General features: G+C 47.2%; 3 protein-coding genes and 1 pseudogene across 3 annotated transcripts; 3 read left to right on the forward strand and 1 right to left on the reverse strand.

Annotated features, from left to right (window-relative positions):
- Positions 1 to 765: 765 nt before the first annotated feature.
- On the forward strand, positions 766 to 4,933 carry LOC147983076 (phospholipase D alpha 1-like). The gene is made up of 4 exons (XM_087539429.1): positions 766 to 965; positions 2,229 to 2,297; positions 2,405 to 4,235; positions 4,424 to 4,933. The coding sequence occupies exons 1-4, from the start codon at positions 864 to 866 to the stop codon at positions 4,858 to 4,860; spliced, it is 2,439 nt and encodes an 812-aa protein (XP_087395555.1). The 5' UTR covers positions 766 to 863; the 3' UTR covers positions 4,861 to 4,933.
- A 3,139-nt stretch (positions 4,934 to 8,072) lies between these two features.
- LOC147983077 (jacalin-related lectin 34-like) lies at positions 8,073 to 9,735 on the forward strand. Its single transcript, XM_087539430.1, has 4 exons — positions 8,073 to 8,362; positions 8,781 to 8,961; positions 9,055 to 9,264; positions 9,363 to 9,735. The coding sequence occupies exons 1-4, from the start codon at positions 8,073 to 8,075 to the stop codon at positions 9,642 to 9,644; spliced, it is 963 nt and encodes a 320-aa protein (XP_087395556.1). The 3' UTR covers positions 9,645 to 9,735.
- A 3,899-nt stretch (positions 9,736 to 13,634) lies between these two features.
- Positions 13,635 to 15,794, forward strand: LOC147983078 (uncharacterized). The gene is made up of 4 exons (XM_087539431.1): positions 13,635 to 13,956; positions 14,038 to 14,252; positions 14,378 to 15,328; positions 15,408 to 15,794. The coding sequence occupies exons 1-4, from the start codon at positions 13,635 to 13,637 to the stop codon at positions 15,792 to 15,794; spliced, it is 1,875 nt and encodes a 624-aa protein (XP_087395557.1).
- A 1,361-nt stretch (positions 15,795 to 17,155) lies between these two features.
- LOC147983079 (uncharacterized) lies at positions 17,156 to 17,568 on the reverse strand (annotated as a pseudogene).
- Between the last annotated feature and the right edge of the window lie 4,640 nt (positions 17,569 to 22,208).

Raw genomic sequence — 22,208 nt, forward strand, 5'->3', positions numbered from 1 at the left:
TTATCATCTACATAATAATATATTGAGCTTTATTTGAAAAGAAAAAAAAAGGACAATGCGTGCCCAACTTTAAGACAGAAAATAAAATGGCCTAAAAGCCGGTTTGTGTATTATCCTTAGCTTGCCTTGCGCCGCACGGTATCCTTTGCTGCGTTTCCACTTCTTTTCTCGCAGCAACCATATGATCTCGAGGTAGATCATCTTCTATTCTGTACTCCATCACAATACAATCAAAGCATGACATAGAGTTTTACCTCTTCGAGAGAGCCCGAACCTTGGTAACATCGTCTCCTATTACCATTGTTCCTAGACCTACAACTCGGAACCCCCTATCTGAGATCAACCGGTTTTAGTACCGACAAGTCCCGACACCAGATATTGGCATCCTTTTATTTAATAATTTGGTTGCGTGCATGCATCATTGATGTCTCGACTAGTTCTTGACATTCTGTCGTTACAAAGGCCGGGTGCACTTGTTATCCATCTTGATAATAATATATTGAGCTTTATTTGAAAATAAAAAAACGACAGAGTGTGCCCAATTTTAACACAGAAAATAAAATGTCCTAAAAGCCGGTTTGTGTATTATCCTTAGCTTGCCTTGCGCCGCACAGTATCCTTTGTTGCGATACCACTTCTTCTCTTGCAGCCTATCCTAGGATCCAGGCTCTGAATTGTGCTTCAAGAAAGGAGTGCTAGCCGGGGCACAACACCTATATAAAGGCACGCGTCTGGCCAATGTTGGATCACGGTGACATTGTTGTGGTCTTGTGGACACACACACACACACACACACACACACACACACACAAGGCTACAGGGTTAACACTTAACACCACTTGCGGGGAGCAGGGGAAGCAGCCATGACACAGCGGTTGCTGCACGGGGTGATAGACGCCAAGATCCTGGAGGCAAGCCTGTCGGTGACAGCAGACGAGCAGCCGAAGCCCGCTGCGACTAGCAAGGTATGCCACCTCACCTCTTCCACCCGGTAATTCATTGTCACCACCAGAAAATGAACCAACGTCGACTCCATCGCCTTGGCGACCAGCTGACCAGACATTTCATTTTGTGCTCCAACCCAAAATGAACACGCACCCATGGCAATGTGTTACAAGGAATATATTTTTTTTCAAAACGGAGGCAAATTTTTTATCTCATCTCATTAATAAATATATATGACACAAAATACGATAAGACTAATAAATCCGGACGGAGGGAGTAGGAGACAACAACATGCAAAGGTTCCGAGGTTGACTCCAGATCTTTGACACTCTCCTCTCCTTTTCATGTGAGCAAGTAGTGAATAGACATAGTCAACTGATTCCAGAACAGTGCTAGTACAACAACTTTTCATCTGATGTTGTACGACATTAGTCAGTCACCCTTGGATCAAGTCGTTACTTTAGGAACAGACATAGGATCACCATATGCCGTATGCAAATCTGATGAAGTTAGTCGTACACAAAGCAATTTCGCTGATTCCATGTCATGATGCTTACCCCGATGTGATTAGGGCAAGTATCAAAGGGGCTCATAGCCCGCTTAGATGGCATTTTTACATATCTGGAGAAGAGAGACATGAGAAATTTGAAAGAGTGGGTTCTCATGCAAGAGTGTGACTATATACGTGCTTCTAAAAAAATATAATAAATATAAAGAAAGAGAAAGAGAGAAGGTTGAAAATTCACTAGTCTAATAGTGTACCTTACTATATGAGCAACTAGATGATGACTCTAGATGACATGGCAGATGCATGTAGTCTTGCTCTTAAAGAAATTTGGGGAACACCAATTAAAACGCAAATCTTGCGCTTTATTTATTCAACAAATTAACACCCAAACTATCTAAATATACATTTGAAACTTTTCATACAGAAAACCCACTAATTTATGATTAATTTATGGTATATAAATGTTGTGTATTAGCAGCCTCAGTTTTAATATTTTCGCCATGCTAGTTTTGAAACATGTTTTGCAAAAACTTATAAGATATATGTATATGCATTTTCTATACGTCGATGAAAAGAGAAAAAAAATATAGAGAATACGTAGGTGAACTGTTTAAAAGTTGTGTGCAACTTAAAGCTTCTTTTTTTGCACGGGTTTACAACTTAAACTTAATCGATCATTCAAAAAATAATCTCTATTTACTGGTATTCGCTGTAACTTACAACCATGCAAAATGAAATGAAAAGGAAAAAAACTATGGATTTTGTATTGTGCCAGAGCCAGAGTATGATGAGGAGAAAGGTTTTGTCCGTGATCAAGAAGCTGCCCTTGATCTGCAAATGCCAGGTTTGATTTGACAACCCTCCCTTGATCATTCCCGCACTATGCAAAATAATCCTGATAGATAGGATGCTCCTGCAACTCATTCCAAATGAATTCGTTCATGCTCGCAGAGCTTCCAGATGTCACCTGACATGGGCCAGGAGGACGCCGGCGGCAAGCGCCTCTATGCGACTATTGGCCTGGACGCGGCGTGCGTCGGGCGGACGCGCACGGTTGACGCCACCAACGATCCGCGGTGGAAGGAGGAGCCGCTCCACATCTACTGCGCGCACGACGCCAGCGACGTCGTGTTCGCCGTCGTGAGGGACGGCAGAGGAGCAAGGACCACCAACGACGACGACGACGACGCGCTGGTGGGCCACGCGTACCTTCCCGTGGAGGACATCGTCGGCGGCCAGCAGGTGGACCGGTGGATTCCCGTCTGCGACGAGAAGAGGAGGCCACTGGAAGGGTTGGACAGGATACACGTCCAGCTACGGTTCAAGGACGTGTCCGCCGACCCCACGGCGAGGTGGGGCATGGGCATCGGCGGCGACGTGCCTTACCCTGGAGTGCTGCATACTTTCTTCGGCCAGCACCGTGGCTGCAGAGTAACGCTGTACCAGGACGCACACGCCGTCGCCCCGGCCTCCGGCAGCAGGTGCTGGGAGGACGTGTTCGACGCCATCACCAACGCTCGGAGGCTTGTGTACATCGCCGGGTGGTGTGTGGACACCGACGTGGCGCTGGTGCGTGACCCGAGGAGGCCGTCACTGACACTCGGCCAGCTGCTCAAGAAGAAGGCGGCCGAGCGCGTCACGGTGCTGATGCTGGTGTGGGACTGGGACGGCGAGGGGGCGTCGGTTGGGGCAGAGCCAGCAGACCAACTGACACGGCGAGACAGCAAGGGCACGGGCACGGCGAGCTACTTCCGTGGCACAGGTGTCCACTGCGTCCTCTGCCCCCGGAGCGGCATGTTCACGCACCACCAGAAGGCGATGGTGGTGGACGGGCCGCGGGGCCTCGTGAGCTTCCTCGGCGGCATCGACCTGTGCCAAGGCAGGTACGACACGCAGGAGCATCCTCTGTTCCGGACCCTGGGCGCCACGCAGGCGCACCGTGACGACTTCCAGCAGCCCAGCTTCCCCGGCGCGTCCATCGGCAAAGGCGGCCCACGGGAGCCGTGGCACGACGCCCACTGCCGCGTCGAGGGCCCGGCGGCGTGGGACGTGCTCGACAACTTCGAGCAGAGGTGGCGGAAGCAGGGCCGCGGCGACAACCTGCTCGTCCAGCTCCCGAGGAGCTCCGCCGTGCGTGAGGCAACCGAGGACGCCGAGTCGTGGAACGTGCAGGTGTTCCGGTCCATCGACAGCAGCGCCGTCGTCGGGTTCCCGGACCCGGACGGGGCCGCGCAGTGCGGGCTCGTCCACCGCCGCCATGGGGAGGTGGAGCGCAGCATCCAGGACGCATACATCCACGCCATCCGTCGGGCCAGGTACTTCGTCTACCTCGAGAGCCAGTGCTTCATCGGGAGCTCCTACGGGTGGAAGTGGAACCGAGGCGTGGATTCGATGGTGGACGCGGCTGCGGCGCTGCACCTCATCCCCAAGGAGCTGTCGCTCAAGATAGCGAGCCAGATCAAGGCCGGCAAAGCCTTCAGGGTGTACGTGGTCCTGCCCATGTGGCCGGAGGGCGTGCCGGAGAGCGCGTCGGTGCAAGCCATCTTGCACTGGCAGCGGCGAACCATGGAGATGATGTACAAGGACGTGGCACTGGCACTCGCCGCCAAAGGTCTCACGTCTAGCCCCAAGGACTACCTCAGCTTCTTCTGCTTAGGCAACCGGGAGCCGTACAGTGGCACCGAACACGCGCCGCCTGAGCGGCCGGAGCTCGACAGCAACTACATGAGGGCGCAGCAGTCTAGACGCTTCAAGATCAACGTCCATGCCAACATGATGATAGGTACATGCATGCATGCATGCACATATATATCGATGCCAAGATAGTACGTACTATAGTAATATACCTCCTTCGTCTTATAATTTTTTGACACTATACTATACTAATATAAAAAAATGCTCTTATATTATGGGACGGAAGGAGTATTTAAGATTAGACATGAGCGTTGTTCATCTATTTACTTATTACAGTGGACGATGAGTACGTGATCGTGGGATCGGCCAACATCAACCAGCGCTCCATGGATGGCGGCCGGGATTCGGAGATCGCGATGGGCGCCTACCAGCCGCGGCACTTCAACACCTCCAACGCATGGGCGAGGGGGCAGGTCCACCGCTTCCGCCGAGCGTTGTGGCGGGAGCACCTTGGCCAAGCAGCGGCGCAGGCCGCCGGCGACGACCTCGACCACCCGGTGAGGCTCGCCTGCATCAACAAGGTGAACCAGATCGCGCGGTATCAATGGGAGTTGTACGCCGGCGAAACGTTGCAGGGCAATCTCCTGGGCCATCTCATGGCCTATCCCATCGGCGTCGGCGAGCTCCACGAAACGGTCACCTTCTTCCCGGACACCAAGGCCAGGGTCTCTGGGACCAACTCTGACAGCCTCTCGCCCGTCCTAACCACGTGACCACGAGAATATATGTGCAAGGCAAAGCTCTCAAATTGGTACTGCATGGTGTAAATAAGATGATTGTTGTTAAACCGAGTGAAATTAATTCTGCGTGTGCAGCCTTTGTATGTCGTCAAAATATACACCATATTTGCATTTGCCATTTTTTCATTTGCACGGACTTGCAACATAAACATCACAACCCTGAAGGCTTAGAGCATGTGACCCATATATACCTCTCGCTGCACTGCAAGCTAACTAAAAATGAAAGAGAGGGGATGTCTTCTAAACTTTGACGCTATGGGCATTAACCAGTTGGATCTCTCCTGTTTAGATTCCCCCTTTGATGAAGAAAGTGAGATCAAGGCTGCTGTAATGGATCTGAACCTTAGAAAAGCTCCAGGGCTAGACGGCTTCTCAACACTTTTCTTCCAAAAATGCTGGGACATTATCAAATCTGATACCATGCTCGCTATCAAAGCCTTCGAGAGGTTGGATGCCCGCAACCTTGCTAGCTTTGACGAAGCCACCATTGTCCTCATTCCCAAGCGCCCGGATGCAGAGGAAGTAAGGATTACCGGAGTAATGCTAGAGCTATAGGCTTGTTTTACAAGGTTTATTGTACAGGCTGATGTGGAGCAAACTGATTAGCTTAGGATTAGCAGCCGGGCCCCCACCCCCTGAAATCAGGGGGGCGAGCGAATTAGCGAGAGGGGGTCCGTAACAGACTCGTAAAACCCTCGTACGTCTAGGATTATCGGGATTACCGCCCGATCAGTTTGCTGCCTAGATCGGCCAGACTAGGAGGAGGATTGTGAACTGCTACACAGACGACGATTGCGGACGATTTCAACATGACACTCCATATCGCACCCTTGGTCGGCTGCCCCTTGCCCCCCTCCACCTATATAAATGTCTGGAAGGGCTCACCTTAGACCACATCAAACCGAAGGAAGAACCCTCCCACGCAGCTATGCTCTTATCTTCCCAGTCTAATTGGTCTAAAAGATTATACTCCTAATTAGACGGGTTCTTTCGGTCTAATTGGTCTAATAGAATTAGACTACTAATTACATGGGAACGTTCACTAGGCTTCTCTCACTCTAGTTTTCCCGGAGCCCTTCTTCCTGGACGTCGGGGTACTGTCGGATTACAACTTCAGAACATGTGGTACCTCGAAGAGGTCATCTACTTTGACCTTTGATTGGTGGGTCGTTTCAGAGAAATTATCACGGTTGGGAGGTACTCCCTCCGTTCCGAATTACTTGTCTTGGATTTGTCTAGATACGGAGGTATCTAGCACTAAAATGAGTCTAGATACATCCGTATCTAGACAAATCCAAGACAAGTAATTCGGAACGGAGGGAGTAGAACCTAGTTGCAGGAATCGTCATGCTTCACCGACAAACTACATTGTTTGCGCTACTCCGTTTGTCAGTAAGATTATTGTTACCCGTCATCTTCATTGTGTTCCGGCGAGTGATCTTGTAAGCATAATTTTGTTGTTGCGTAGCATGTTCCCCCTTGGGTGACATCATTAGCATATCTATGAATAAATACAAGTATGATTAAAGCATATGATGATATGAGCATCTGAACGTGAAGATGCGCTCGAATTTTGTTTCCCTCGCCAGCACGAAGCATCTTATCACCGGCCAGTTAGTGACGCCATGTGCAATTATATCTAATCTCTAGTGAGCTTATCCATTATTTTCAAACTGCTGGCGCTAGACGGAATACAATTAATATTCCAACTATGTGCAATCTGTCGAACTGAACGCGTCTACATCTTCAGCCATCTTTTTTTTAGGGAATCTTCAGCCATCTACCATCTGCCATTTTGTCCATGCCTGGACGGATGTGATTCCGTCGTGAAAAATTGCAGGTGTGTAGAAAAACATCAATGCTTTTCGGCAAAAAAAATCAATTTATTTTAAAGTTTCTTTGCTACGTAAAAAAAATACTATTCGTCCGAACTCATGTGAGCTCAAGCTCACAAGTCACAACAGCGCTTTTGTACATCTTTTATTTTCTGACAATACCGACTACAACATAGGGGTTCACACACACTCACACCATCACACACACACGCACTCACACGAAGATCAGATCAAAGTTGTGTGGAGCTTCAAAATTAATGAAATCACCATAGACTCCTAGCTATCGATGGGAACAGCGGCCTCACAAAAGGAAAATTCCACAGTACAAACTTGTAGGGAGAGGATTTGCGGCACACATGTCCCTGGTGCCCTTTTTTTTCCTTTTGATTTTAAAAGTTTTATATCTTTTAAATGAAAATTCCAAATTAAGTCATGTTTCATATGCGTATTTCTTGTGACCATTGTTTTCATAAGATCCATTTTGAATGCACTTTTACAATTTTTTTGAAAAATATGCTAAGTTTCAATGTTGAACTTAGTACGAGCAATCGATAAAAATCAATTATTTTGTGACTACGATCGAGAGAGAAAATTACTTCAAATTATATCTCTGGAACTAGTTGAAACTTGGCAGTTTTAGATGCAAAAATCGTAAGTTTCATCGTTGAAACTTAAAAGTTTTTGAGGGATTCTTTTTTTACTGTGCCCTCGTACGTGACTGAACTACTATGCTAATCTCGAGGCAAAACGAGCGGGCGGCAAGACTTGGCAGGTGAGTGCCCTCGCACTCGCATGTCCCTGCGCATTTCCGCAAACTTGAATGGGTCATTTGATTTTCTTAGAAACTTCGACCAGGTGGCTCGGCAACCTACGTCTCCCTCCGGTTTTTCCCTCTTCCGATGAAAGTAAAATAACATGTGATACTCGAACAAAAACTAGTGGGTTATTAAGCTGACAACGCATCAGCTCAGAACATGGAAAGATACACAAAATGGGTTATTGGCGCTAGCGGTTGAATATTATTCTCAACAGATGCAAAGTGTGCAGTGTCAATTCATTCTGTCATGTTAGCACTAAGCTAACACTGTAGCACATGGTCACAGGTCACTGTGCCACCCCCATGCAAACCTGATAAGTCGTGATGCACGAGAGCATACCATTCCTATACAAATGATGCTTGATCGATCTACTCATGGGTTAGCTGCCCTAGCTAAAGAGAAATGCGAAAAAAGGGGTGCCCATCTTCCCTAGATGCTATAAATACCCCTCACCAGCTTCCTCTTTATTCACACAGCCCAAACTCTCTCTCTCTCCCTCTCTCTCTCTCTCTCTCTCTCTCTCTCTCTCCACATGGCCATGGATCTCCCCTCCAATTTCGAGTTGGTTGATAACGGTACACTCACCGAAATCACAAAGTTTACAATCAAACACGTGTACTTGCATCACATCTATTCCGGGCCAAACCCAAATCAGTTACAAATAATAGCCGGCACTAATGGGTTTGGCTCGACTTTTGTTAACAGTTGGGAAATATATGATGGGGTCGGCCCTAAGGCACAGGTGATTGCCCGTGCAGACGGCCTACATATGCATTCTAAGAGTTGGCACAATTCATTCTCCATGTTGTTCGAGGTTGAAAGGTATGTAGAAGATTAATTTGTATTTGATGGTGTACCATGTATTTTTGTTTTTCCAAGATGATCACTGTATTCCGTATTTAGGCCATTCTTTTAGCCGCTGACTTTTGTTAATGTGTTAGCAACAAGCACATATCTCCCCGCAAAAAAAAAGGAACAAGCACATATCTCATTTTATTGATGGCAATTGCCGCTTTCTTGCAAGAGCCCGAGAAATTGCCCTTTAATTTGTGCATCATAGCAAACCGAGCGGGATGGTATGATGGGGGTTGGTACCAACCTATGATCCTTGGTTGACGGCTAGGTGCCCTACATCTTCTATCAATATAACAATTCCCACCCTTTCGTAATTCATTTTTAATTAATGCATTATTATAAACTTTTGGTGCATGATCGCTATGAGGTGCAACTAATTTCACAGGTTTAAGGACTCCACTCTTCAAGTACTTGGAGCATCCGTTGAGATAGAAGGTGAGTGGGCTATTGTGGGTGGGACCGGTGAATTTGCAATGGCACGTGGCGTCATCAAGATAAAAGTACATGAGAAAATACCTGGTGGAGAAATACTAGAGCTTGATATCCTTGGATATTGTACTGTGCCGGTTAGGCGAATATTCAACGCTCTTTTGTTTTTATGTATGTTATTTTTCTGTTTAGTATATGATTTTCACATGCAATTCACTTGCAACATGCAGAGCCGTGCTCTTGCTGTTACGAAGAGTGAAGCATGGGGTTCACAAGGAAATTTTGTTCATGACATCAACCACAAACCTTTGGGTCTAAAAAGTGTGACTGTTCACACCAGCGACCTCTTGGACGGAATTAAATTTACTTACATTGACCAAAGTGGGCAGACTTGCACCGAAAACCTATGGGGTTTTAGTCAAGATGGATCGGAGCACACAGTGAGTATATTTTTTTCAGATTCAAATTTGTTCTCATGCATGCATGTGCATGGTGCATATATCACTCACTGACAATATTTTCTCCCTATTGTTTGCAGCTCACACTAGGTCCTTCGGAGTTTCTGAAGGAAGTATCCGGTTCAATTGATAACTCCAGTGCCCCGAACTATTTTCTACGGTCAATAAAATTGGTCACAAATGAAAGAGAGTTTGGACCTTTTGGTGGAACGCGAGGTGGTACTGCTTTCAAAAGCAGCGTGCCAGAGGGCAGCATGATTGTAGCTTTCCATGGCAGCAGTGGCGACAACTGGCCCGGCCATTATAGGATGCACTCGATCGGTGTTTACTCGATTCCTCGGAACGTCCTCACTACCGAGTAATACTGCTGCTGATTCCGGCTATTTTAGCCAACGTGTTTGTTTAATTTGCTTGGTCCCAACAATAAGATGGTTAGGGTCACATCCTGCCAGCCAGTAATCCCAGTCCTATTCATGTCGAGTCTTTTGTTTTTATACAAGTCCACTCTTTCCTGCCAATCAATTAATGTTGTAATGTTTCAATGAATAATTTACTTTTTGGTATATTTAACATCCACTCTTTGCTTAAAGATACGGAAATGTTAACGCCCACACGTGTGGGCGTTGACCATCTCGACCACACGCATCCATCACCGTCCAGTACTATATGCACGAATTTTGACACAATCTGTCTGATTTTCTGTGCCACGTAGAACAAGGCATGTGTGTGGTGTGTGACATAGTTCGCTCACACATCCGTTTTACCACACGGAGGGGCCGGTGTGTGGGTGTTTAGCAGTTCACCCACACAACACCCACACACCAGTTTTCAGTCACGCACAAGGGCTGGTGTGTGGGCATTTGCCATCTCGCCCACACGCCCGTCTTCTCTCCCACACGTAAGCTGCTAGTTGCCATGTGTTTTTCAGCACACATGGCAACTGCCTCTAGTGTTTCTTCAGGGTACACGACAACTGCCTAGTGTGTACGTAAGCAGATGGGAACTGTCTTTTACCGAGTTGTCATGTGTTTTTGCATGGTACATGGCAACTGCCCCAACGTGCACGTACATGGCAACTGCCCTAACGTGCACGTAAGCAGATGGCAACTCTTCCTTTTTACATGGCAACTGCCCTAGCATACTTGTGAGCACATGGCAACTCTCTCAACTACCTAGTGTTAGTATGTGGCAACTCCTAAAGTTATGAAATCATGGCAACTAAATTAGATCAGACCATACATGGCAACTGCAGTTGAGCAACCATGGCAACTGCAGTTGTCCGACATGGCAACCGTAGTTCAGCGACATGGCAACTGCAGATAAACGAACATGGACGAGGGTCTGGACCATGGCAACTGCGGGCACGCGGTGGGCGTCATGCGTCGCGTGCGGGACCAGAAGGGTACGAGGCCTGACATACGGGCGTGTGGGCGTTATCAACTTCGCCCACACTCACGCGTGTGAGAGGGTTCAGGAGGGAAAAACGATGTTTGTGGGCATTAGTTGTTTTGCCCACACGTAGGTGTGTGGGCTGGTTGTTGTCCATGCCACACGAGGCGTGTGGCACAACTATCCGATACACCACACGTGTCTCAGTTATCGGGACCCTAAAAATATATGTACCGCCATGTTAGAGCATCAAAAAACGACCCAAACAGGCTGCTCATACCGGCCCTAAACGTCCGTTAATCGGCGCTCTTCATATGCAGCCCAAATCTCGGGCGGATATGGAGAGGCTGGGGCGCATCCGCCACGTCGGACCCGACAAGCAGGGCCAAACCTACCCCCCCCCTCCGAAACTGCCGGACCAACCATTTTTTCTCTCCTCTGTTCTCCCTCGTCCGTGCAGGCCCTCCCCTAGCTCCGCCACCACAACATTCCTCCCATGTATTATCGCCACGACGGGAGTGAATTGCAAAAAACATCGACACTTCAAGCTAGGTTTGCAGGTACCACACATATACGAAATTGTGTTGTGCCAAAAAGCACTAATTTTTTTCATAATTTTTTGCAAAAAAAACTAGTTGCTTGTTCGGACCGTTTTAAGTGCGTTTATGACAAGGGGGGCCCGCATCCGTCGACGTGGCAACACTGTTCACACGGCAACGCCGTTAGACGGCGTTACACGCCACTGGCACACCGATTCGAGCCGGGCCGCTTAGTCTTCGAGCCGTACCCCGCCCGTCCGCTCCTCTCACTCTCTTTTCCTCCCCCGCACTCTCTCCTCTCAGTCATGGCGACGGCTGGCGGCGCAGGCGGCGACTGCGGCGGCTCTGCCGGCGCTGGAGACGATGGTCCACCTATGGGAGATATATGCGGGAGCTCAAACCCTAGCTGGCCGTCGGATACGAGCAGCCCCAGCCAGAGCCCCCAGCAGTGTCTCGAATATGTGGCGGCAAGATCTTGGGCCAGGGCAGTGAAGGAGAATCCATCGGAGAGTCACCGGATTGCCTCGTCATTCGGCGGCGTCTAGTGAGTTTCCTCTTCCCTCTCCCCTCTCCCCTCTCCCCTCTCCCCTCTTCCCTCTTCCTGTAGATCAATTCTAGGGTTAGGGTTAGGTTTTTTGGCACTGTTAATTGGTGCTCTCTTAATTGTGATTTAGTTGCGGTTGATTTGTAGTTAACAAAGTAGCTAGTTGACAGAGTAGTTAGCAGAGTAGCTAGTTGATGATGTACTCAGCAGAGTAGTTAGCAGGGTACTATACTTGGAGAGATCAATTTGCTTTGCTTTGACAGTGAAGTTGACTGATTTTCAGAACTTGACAGTGGTTTTTAGAAGGTGTTTGTTGTTTTCAGAGTGTATTGTACTGTATTGTAGCAATTATAATGTTGATTACTCTGTTTTAGTGCTCTGTTTTAAGAATTATGCATTTTTTACAGTACATTGGTGCTCTGTTTTAGGAATTATGCATTTTTTACAGTACATTGGTGCTCTGTTTTAGTGCTCTGTAAATTAAGCTATTTTAATTATTTGTGTGTAGTTTGAACGATGATGTTTGGGAAGTTAGAATGCACTTCCATGACAGAGACAATTTGGAGAGATCAGTTTGCATCTCAGACATAACATATTATAATTTGGTTGCCCTAATAGAGACAAAGTGATATGGGCTTAATGATTTCATGTATTTTGTGAGGGATCCTGGTGTGGGGATTGCAGGAATGGATGAAATTTGTGATGATGATAAGGTGGATGAAATGCTTGACCATATTGCTAACAATGATCAGCATGTAGTGAACTTGACAGTGGTTAGGGGCACTGATCCAAGACCTGCAGATTTGAGCTCAGGCTATCTGGTTGAGGAGCAGGTTCCTTTGAGCCATATAGGAGAGAACCCTGTGTATGTAGTAAATCCTTCTGGTGTTCTCTTAAGATCACCACCAAAAAGTATAATACAGAGTCAGCCAGAGCCATTGCAGTTCTACACTACACAGCGGAGCACAAACCATGATCTGGATACAAATGCTGCCATGGACCAATCCAATGCAGCACATCAAGATGAACTGGAGACATTAATGGAGTTGAAGAGGAGAACAAAGATTGCCAAATTTAGGAAACATAAGATTGCAGCTGAGCACGTAAATAAAGTTAAGCAGAAGCTACCAATTCTTCTAACTGAAGATGATTCAGATCTGGATGCAGATGAGGACTATCTTCAGAGGCTTAATGAGATGAGGAAGCAAAGAGAGGATCCACTCATTCATTTTGATGGAGACACTGATGTGGGTGAACTGTATGAGGAAGATGAGGAAGGGCAACATGTGGAGGTGGAGCAAGAGGAGCAGGTGCACCAAGAGGAGCAGGCGGAGCAGCCTCAGCAGCAAGAGGTGCCTACAAAGAAGAAGAAAGCTAGGAAAGGGCCAACAGAGAGGTCACATTCTAGCTTGGAACAGAGATTTGAGGATGTTTGGGCACCATCATCAGATGAGGAGCCAGATCTTGGTGTTTTGAAGCAGGAATATGATGATGGAGCTGAGGAAGTACAATTTGTTCTGCCCAATGGAAGGAAGAGCAGATCAGTGAGATCTTTGCCAAGGATCTGGTACAGTGAGGAGAGAGAGAACCTAGAGGATCAGTTTTGCAGAAAACTTTGTTTCCTCAATGTGTATCAGTTTAGGAGAGCAATTCAGACATTGCACATAACTCAGAATAGAAATTATGAGTTCCACAGAAACTGCAATGACAGCATCATAGTTGTGTGCACAAATGCAAAATGCCCTTTCTTTATTGCAGCTTCTGTTGTTGCAAATGAGACTACTTTTTGCATAAGGAAGGCAAATTTTGTGCACACATGCCCAGCAGTAGGATAGAACACCAAGGTCACTGCAAAATGGGTTGCACACCAGTGTGAGGCAATGATGAGAGTTGATATTGGCACACCAGTCACCACAATAATGCAGACACTGAAGAAGAAATATGGAATAGAGATGTCCACCCATATGGCCTACAGGGCTAGGAAGCAAGCATTGAAGGTTGTCCAAGGAGATCAGAGAGGACAATACACTAGAATAAGAGATTATTTGCAGGCTGTGTTGGATACAAACCCAGGCTCTAGATGTATTGTTACTACTAGGCATGTACCAGAGCACCCAAGCAAAAACCCTAGGTTTCATGGCCTCTTTTTCTGTCTAAGTGCTTGCAAACAAGGGTTTTTGAATGGATGCAGACCATTCATAGGTACATTTCATTTACTAAGTTGTGAATTGTTTATGTGCTCACATTACATACACTATGTTCGCACAATTGTCAGCTTTGCAGGGGTAGGTGGTTGTTTTATCAAGCTGTCAACAAGTCAACAGATCCTTGCTGCAACAGGAAGGGATGGGAACAATAATATCTACCCTATAGCATTTGGAGTTGTTGACAAAGAGGACAAAGACAGCTGGACCTGGTTCTTAACACAGCTTAAAGATGCACTTGGTGGAGAAAGTGGGAAGTTTGGCTATTATACCATCATCTCTGATAGGCAGAAGGTAAACTTCTCTTCTCATACAATATTGCACTAGGTTTCATGGTTTCATATGCACATTGCTATAGCTTCATTGTTTTATTGTTCATAGGAACAATACTTAGCTTTATTTCCCATTGTTTCAAACAGGGGCTTTTAAATGCAATAAACCATGTGTTCCCCAATTATCCACAAAAATTCTGCCTTAGACATATCTATCAGAATTTCCAAACTGCTGGTTTTAGAGGTGATGAATTAAAGAAACACATGGATGCAGCTAGCTACTCTTATACTGAGAATGAACACCTTGATGCAATGAATGCTTTGAAAAGAGAGTGTGAGGCTGCTTGGACATGGCTTCACAAAATCCCTGTTCATATTTGGGCTAGGCATGCTATGGATTTTAATTGCAAAACTGACCTGGTAGTGAACAACATCAGTGATGTGTTTAATAAAATGATATTAGATGTCAGAGGCAAGCCAATAGTGACCATGATAGAAGGAATTAGGACAAAATTGATGGTCAAATTTAACAAGAATAGAACAAAGACAGAGACAGCAAATTGGGAGATTTGCCCTACCTATGCTGAAATGTTAGAGGAGACAAAGTACAACTCAAGGTGGTGCCAGACTTTGATGGCTGGTCCTAACATCTACCAAGTGACTAGTGGAGAAAACACCTACTCAGTGAACTTGCTGGACAGAACATGTGGATGTAGGAAATGGGATATGACTTCTATGCCTTGCCATCATGCAGTTTCTGCAATAGTGAAAGCTAAGTTGCAGCCAGAGGACTTTGTTGTTGATTTCTTCAAAAAGGAAATGTATAAAAAAGCATTTGCACATATCATATTTCCTGTGCCTGGTCCAAACCTGTGGCCAAGGACAATAGCTCAGGACATAGAGCCTCCAGTATTCAAAGACAAGGTTGGGAAGCAACAGACAAAGAGGAGGAAAAACCAATTTGAGAAGCCAGCACCAAGAGATACATCTAGGATGGCATCTATTACTTGCCGCAACTGCAAACTTGTAGGGCATAGATACAATGTTTGCTCCAAGCCCCTCAAGCCAGCTCTTGCTATGAGAATGAACCAGCATCAGGTTAGTTATAGTAGCACCTCAATTATCTTTATTTTGTCTCCATTGTAACTCACAAGCCTTAACTGTTTTTGAAATGCAGCCAAACAGGTCACATGCTTCTACTTCAACAATAAATGCATCTACAGCTGCTGCACCACCAAGGAAGAGGCCATCTTCATCTACTACTGCACCTACAGCTGTTGCACCACCAAGGAAGAGGCCATCTCCATCAACTGCTGCTCCTACACCTGCTGCCACTACACCTGTTGCTCCTCCAAGGAAGTCTCCCAGGAAGAAAGCTACACCTGCTGCCACTACACCTGCTGCTCCTCCAAGGAGGTCTCCCAGGAAGAAAGCTACCAATGCTGGTACAGCCTCTACCTCTGCTGCAGGAAACAGGTCAACTTTTCAAGCTCCAAGACAGAGTGGAAGAAAAAGGACTTCTTCATACAAGTTGAAAGAGTACTTCTATGCTTCTGGGAACTAGATGCCTTTGTCTTTGTTAGCTTTCAGAACCTATGATGCCTATGTTGGCTGTGAACTAGATTATGCCTTTGTTGGCTTTCAGAACCTATGATGCCTATGTTGGCTTTGAACCATTGTTGGTTGTGAGAACTTGGATGTTTATCTTAAATGCTGGCTTAGATGGATGTGAGAACCTAAAAATGTTGGCTGTGATGCTGGTGATTCTGGTGATGATGTTGGCTTAGATGGATGATGATGATGCTTAGGGTCGCTCGGCGTCGAAAAACCCACCAAGTGAGTCTAGGGTCACTCGGCGTCGAAAAACCCAACAAAGTGAGTCTAGGGTCACTCGGCGTCGAAAAACCCACCAAGTGAGTCTAGGGTCACTCAGCGTCGAAAAACCCACCAAGTGAGTCTAGGGTGACTCGGCGTCGAAAAACCCACCAAGTGAGTCTAGGGTGACTCGACGTCGAAAAACCCACCAAGTGAGTCTAGGGTGAATCGGCGTCGAAAAACCCACCAAGTGAGTCTAGGGTGAATCGGCATCGAAAAACCCACCAAGTGAGTCTAGGGTCACTCGGTGTCGAAAAACCCACCAAGTTAGTCTAGGGTCACTCGGCGTCGAAAAACCCACCAAGTGAGTCTAGGGTCACTCATCATCGACAAAGCCAACCAAGTGAGTCTAGGGTCTCTTGTCATCGACAAAACCAACCAAGTGAGTCTAGGGTCACTCGGCGTCGACAAAACCAACCAAATGAGTCTAGGGTCACTCGGTGTCAAAAAAACCCACCAAGTGAGTCTAGGGTCACTCGGCGTCGAAAAACCCACCAAGTGAGTCTAGGGTCACTCGGTGTCGAAAAACCCACCAAGTGAGTCTAGGGTCACTCGGCGTCGAAAAACCCACCAAGTGAGTCTAGGGTCACTCGGTGTCGAAAAACCCACCAAGTGAGTCTAGGGTCACTCGGCGTCGAAAAACCCACCAAGTGAGTCTAGGGTCACTCGTCATCGACAAAGCCAACCAAGTGAGTCTAGGGTCTCTTGTCATCGACAAAACCAACCAAGTGAGTCTAGGGTCACTCGGCGTCGACAAAACCAACCAAATGAGTCTAGGGTCACTCAGCGTCGACAAAACTAGCAAGTGAGTATAGGGTCTCTAGGCATTGACAAAACCAACCAACCAACAGCATCAGATTCAGCATAACTGGAAGATTCATAGATAATCATAACTAATAAGTACCATATTACACGATAGTGCTTAATGCTAAATAGGTACATTACATGACCATTCATCTAATAGTAGTCATTACATAACCATAATTATAGTACTCATCATCCCATAACCATGCTGGTGGTACTAATAAGCAACATATTACATTATACCGCTCATTCATCTAAGATGGCCTTGATCCCATTCAGCTTCAGCTTGGTCTGCTCGGCAACCTTCTCAAGCTCATCAATGTGGGCCTGCACCTTAATCTTCTCTTCAGCAAGCTTCAACTTCATGTTCCTAATGACATTGGCTTGAGCAACTGTCAGGTTCTTGAGCATGTCATACTTCTCCTGCAGCTTGCTCTCATCAGGTTTGTTCTGCATCTTACCTCTCTCCAACCGAGCCCTCTGCTCCTGGCATCCAAAAGGCCGTTGACATCTTCAACCAACCTCTCATAACTTGCCTGCAGCTTGATCTTCTGTTGTGTAAGATTGTGAACAGCAAATGAGCTTTGCATATTGTCCTCAATCTTGCTCCTCCTGCACTCTTCATACTTATCCCACAACTTGGTCAATGCATTCTTCATTGTAGCTGGCCAAAATGGATCAACCCATTCAACTAGCCCACAGTTTCTTCCCTCCTGTAATTTTAGTGTTAAACAGGTATAAAGTAACACAATGCTACAAAGTAACAAATGGTGTAAAGTGCTCACTAATCCACATGCTATAAAGTAACAAACAGTTATAAAGTAACAGAATGAGTTAAACAAACATGTATGAGCTAGCTATATGACACAATGAGTTAAACAATTACAGTGCTCACTAATCCACATGCTATAAAGTAAGAAGTCTCAATCAATGCTCCCAACCCTATGCACATACTGGCATATAAACAATGACCTCCTAACCCACTACTATCACAGAAAATACATAACTAATTAGCAGCCTAACTAATAGGCCAGATCTGCTGACAACACTCTGCACATGCTCACATATAAACAATGACCTCACTGAGCAACTAGCACACCAGATCTGCTAACTATAAAATCAGTACTAAATAGTGACCAGATTAGCATAAATTTGGCACATACCTTCATAGCACAAGCAAAGAACCTCCTGCCAGTATGGATGCCCTGGAAAGCAACACGCCTCTCTGCTGGCAGGGAGTGGTCATTGCACAAAACATCAGGTTCAGTGCCCTCGAAATCGGAGTCATCGATGGTCTCAGGGATCTGGAGGTGCAAAGGAAAGGCAACAAAACTTCAGATCAAGCTCAACAAAAAAAATCCCCAAATCGCAACCCTAACCCTAGCTTGAGCTCGAGCAACTCACCTTGATGATGCCCTCGTCTGAAGCTCAGTCAGCGTACTGGTGAGAGTTCTCGCTGCTGTCGTCTTCAGACCAGGAAACCATGGCGACGCGACGGCGACGGCGGTCGGAGATGTGGGAGGGGGCGGCGGCGGCAAATGAGCGGGAGCAGAGAGAGGGAGAAGGACGGGAGAGAGTGAGGGAGTGGGGCCTGCACCGCTTTGGGCTGTTTGACCCGCCCGGCTCGAACCGGTGCGCCAGCGGCGTGTAACGCCGTCTAACGGCGTTGCCGTGTGAACAGTGTTGCCACGTCGACGGATGCGGGCCCCCCTTTTCATAAACGCACTTAAAACGGTCCAAACAAGCAACTAGTGTTTTTTGCAAAAAATTATGAAAAAATTAATGCTTTTTGGCACAATTTCGTATATGTGTGGTACCTGCAAACCTAGCCTGAAGTGTCGATGTTTTTTGCAATTAATTCACTCCCACGACGGACAATGTCACGGCACGAATGCCGACCTGGTGCGTCTGGCTCCTCTGGGACCGCATCTTGCCCTCTATCGATGCTTTTGTGTCACGACCGGTTTTCCAATAAAAATATTTATTGAGAAACCAATCTTTTGTGTCCAGTATGGGAAAAAAAATTCTCCTTACCGGTGGACAATCTCTTGATACAATAAGCCAGTAACATAAAATATATTACAGGGTCGAGCTACGGTTGCTCAACCAAATTATTACAAGCACGCCAATAATTATACATAAAGGCGGACATGACACAGTGGTGTGGAGGCATACTACTGACTCGAGGATAGGGCGGTGGTGGAAAAACACAGCGGGGAGTGAGATACATGACTCTAAAACTGGCCTCTCATCGAGCGTCAAGGTGAGGCTCAATGAATTTATTTGGTAGCGGAAGCGGATATAATATAGTGACCAAATCCAGGGTCGCACGAGACTGACTGGGATTCCTCTAGGCGTCGGACTCGCTATCGAACTCTTCATCCATGAGATCGCCTTCGTCAGCATCTGGCCAAATCAACAAGCCAGTGAGTACTTTGAAAGTACTCGCAAGACAGTTCGGACGTAAGATATAATAAATGCATGCATGAATGCGTCACGATTAATTCACCAATGTAAATTCAAAAATTGGCATAACGAAGTAAGTAAAAAGGGAAACGGCGGTAATCCGCCTGAAATCCCAACAAAACATAAATGAAAACCGATCGGGTGTCTGAAGCGACGCCTCGAAAGGTGAACAAATAAATAGAAGGAACTTTAAAAGAAATGCCACAGTCGGACGTCTAAGCGACATCACGGAAAGGGCTTTAAAAGAAATGCCACAGTCGGACGTCTGAGCGACATCACATAAAGGGCTTTAAAAGAAATGCCACAGTCGGATGTCTAAGCGACATCACGGAAAAGGCTTTAAAAGAGATGCCACAGTCGGACGTCTGAGCGACATCACATAAAGGGCTTTAAAAGAAATGCCACAGTCGGACGTCTAAGCGACATCATGGAAAGGGCTTTAAAAGAAATGCCACAGTCGGACGTCTGAGCGACATCACAGAAAGGGCTTTAAAAGAAATGCCACAGTCGGACGTCTAAGCGACATCACGGAAAGGGCTTTAAAAGAAATGCCACAGTCGGACGTCTAAGCGACATCACAAAAAGGGCTTTTATTCACAAGTAAATAATACTCATAATCAACATTCAATTCATGAAATTAAACGGGTTAGTCCATCCACAGGAATAATCATTTAGCCGGAATTAACACTCATACGATTCACCGGAGTCTCTGTCATCAAAAATGGCACTTGTCAGGATAAGATGATACTGATCTTGGACATAGAATAGATGATTCAAGGAATATATGACTCTGCAGAGTTTGTACAAAAATTTCCCACAGCCAACGGATTTCCGTAGTCACGAAGGACTAGTTCCGTTTACGGTATTTCGGAAGAAACACAGCTAACCAGTACACACCCATCCTACCTCTCGATGCTAGGAATCACCCTAGACATCGTCCAAGAAAAACTTTTGAGACGGGGAGATCACAATCTCGAATGGCATGGGATCAAATTTATATACGCGCGCTCTAAGGGGTGCCCCCCTCTCGGTCCCAACCGGAAACACCCATGCCCCCTGAACGGATGACTGGCTTTAATCCAGGGCCATGGAACCATCATCCCGGCCTCTCCTTTTGGTGTGTACCAGGAAAGCGGTTCGCAACTTACTAAACCATATTCCTTGCGGAAAACATGTGGTAGTACAGGGAAGGAAATGGGAGGAACTGGACCGATATGGCTTGACACTGCAGTCACTTAGCCTGGCATAAGACTAGCATGCTACAACACTGCCATCTTACCCATCCTCATGCCAACACATGGCCATTCATATTCGCATCCATCCACTTATGGTTCATCGAACTCACTTACCTCGACAATGCATGGAAATAACGTTCATCGGTATGCTCATCAACATGCCATGAGACTAACTAAAATGCAAAACATGCCAAGACACTCATCATATCAAAAGTTCAAACATGCTTGCCTGGTTCGGAGTAGTCGGAGCCTAGCTCGGTGAAGTTCGCGGCTCCGTTACCTCCTTCGGTATCTACGGTATAAAGAAATACATGCGCTATCGTAAATACCAAGAGGTGCACAGAAAGTTATACCAAATATTTTTCAAATAAATATGATAAAAAAACTAGACAAAATTTTGAAGAGGACAGAAAAAGAATCAATCAAAAATACTATTCTGTTTAAAAGTTATAAAGGTTTTTGTCCAGGGACTTATCTGTAATGAAACAGAAAGTTTCCAGGGGCTAGCTTATAAAAACAGAAAACGCTTCGGCAGAAACTACGCCAGCCCAGAGGGAAAGCGCATTTGGCAGAAGGCGTTTTCAGAAAACGCTTCGTTTAGAACGGACAGAGAGGCTGACAACGGGTCCCACTTGTCATGTTTAAACTTTCAAATGGGAGGGACGAGGCTCGTCGGCGCCCGAGGGCTGCGGTGGTCGCCGGCGGCGATCCACGGCGAGGTAAGGGGATCGGAGGTTATCAACGTGCTCACCGTGTCCTTCCGCAACGGTGGGTGGTGGTGTTGGTCGCCGGGGAGCACCACGTCGACGGCGGTCTCAACTCCGGCGGACGGTGGTTCGGGCGTGGATGGAGCTCGTCGGAGAGGACTGCAAAGGCCAAATTGATGAGGGGGTTAGAGTACTGGGTGTGAGAGAAGGCTACGGACAAGGTTTGGGCGCCGGAGGTGGCCTCACCGGAGTGAATCGAGCTGAAGGCCGAGGCGGAGCGAGGCGGCCGGAGTCGAGGAAGAAGGGCCCCTCGAGGCTCTTCTAGTTGCTGGTCGGGGTCCAGTGAGGTGCTGGAGGTGTGCAGGGGCGAGAGGGAGCTTGGGGGCGTTATATATAGCCGGCCCGAGGCGGTTGCCGTGAACGGAATAAGTCCGGCGAGCGATTATGGTGGCGCTGCGGTTGGGCAGTGGAATTAGGAGTTTGGGCATCGCCTAGGTGGAGTAGTGGTGCCATTCCAGGGTCCAGCTCAGCACGGGAGGGGGTTTTACGGCCTGTCCCGACGGAATGGCCGTGCGGCATGTCGGCGGCAGGGAGCGCGCCCTGCACGTGCCAGGCCACGGCGGCGGTGCTGCACGCGTGCGCTGGCAAGGGAGACGGCCACGCGGAGCTACCAGATGGCTTGGGCGGCGCTGAACGGCGTTCTGCCGTGGTGTGCGTTCTGTCGGCCGCCACGGGAGGTCCCGACGCCGCAGAAGACGCCGGCGAGGGCGGGCCAGCGCGCCACCGACGCCAAGAAGGCTCCACGCACGCGTGTGAAGCTCCGGACAAGAGGGAGGGGCTGCGAGCATCGAGGCAAGCGTACTGTGAGCTTGTGACTGAACTCTGAAGAAA

The sequence above is a fragment of the Triticum urartu genome, chromosome 2A, assembly GCF_056163025.1.
Source record: "Triticum urartu cultivar PI428250 chromosome 2A, HENAU_Tu73, whole genome shotgun sequence".
In the NCBI taxonomy this organism is placed as follows: domain Eukaryota; kingdom Viridiplantae; phylum Streptophyta; class Magnoliopsida; order Poales; family Poaceae; genus Triticum; species Triticum urartu.

Bases quoted from the DNA above. Each gene is read 5' to 3' on its own strand.
- LOC147983076 (XM_087539429.1), top strand. From the start codon at position 864: ATGACACAGCGGTTGCTGCACGGGGTGATAGACGCCAAGATCCTGGAG. The intron at 966-2,228 runs GTATGCCACCTC...GTATTGTGCCAG, and splicing joins AGCCCGCTGCGACTAGCAAG to AGCCAGAGTATGATGAGGAG. The intron at 4,236-4,423 runs GTACATGCATGC...TACTTATTACAG, and splicing joins CCATGCCAACATGATGATAG to TGGACGATGAGTACGTGATC.
- LOC147983077 (XM_087539430.1), top strand. From the start codon at position 8,073: ATGGCCATGGATCTCCCCTCCAATTTCGAGTTGGTTGATAACGGTACA. The intron at 8,363-8,780 runs GTATGTAGAAGA...CTAATTTCACAG, and splicing joins ATGTTGTTCGAGGTTGAAAG to GTTTAAGGACTCCACTCTTC. The intron at 8,962-9,054 runs GTTAGGCGAATA...TGCAACATGCAG, and splicing joins TTGGATATTGTACTGTGCCG to AGCCGTGCTCTTGCTGTTAC.
- LOC147983078 (XM_087539431.1), top strand. From the start codon at position 13,635: ATGATGAGAGTTGATATTGGCACACCAGTCACCACAATAATGCAGACA. The intron at 13,957-14,037 runs GTACATTTCATT...TCAGCTTTGCAG, and splicing joins TGGATGCAGACCATTCATAG to GGGTAGGTGGTTGTTTTATC. The intron at 14,253-14,377 runs GTAAACTTCTCT...TGTTTCAAACAG, and splicing joins TCATCTCTGATAGGCAGAAG to GGGCTTTTAAATGCAATAAA.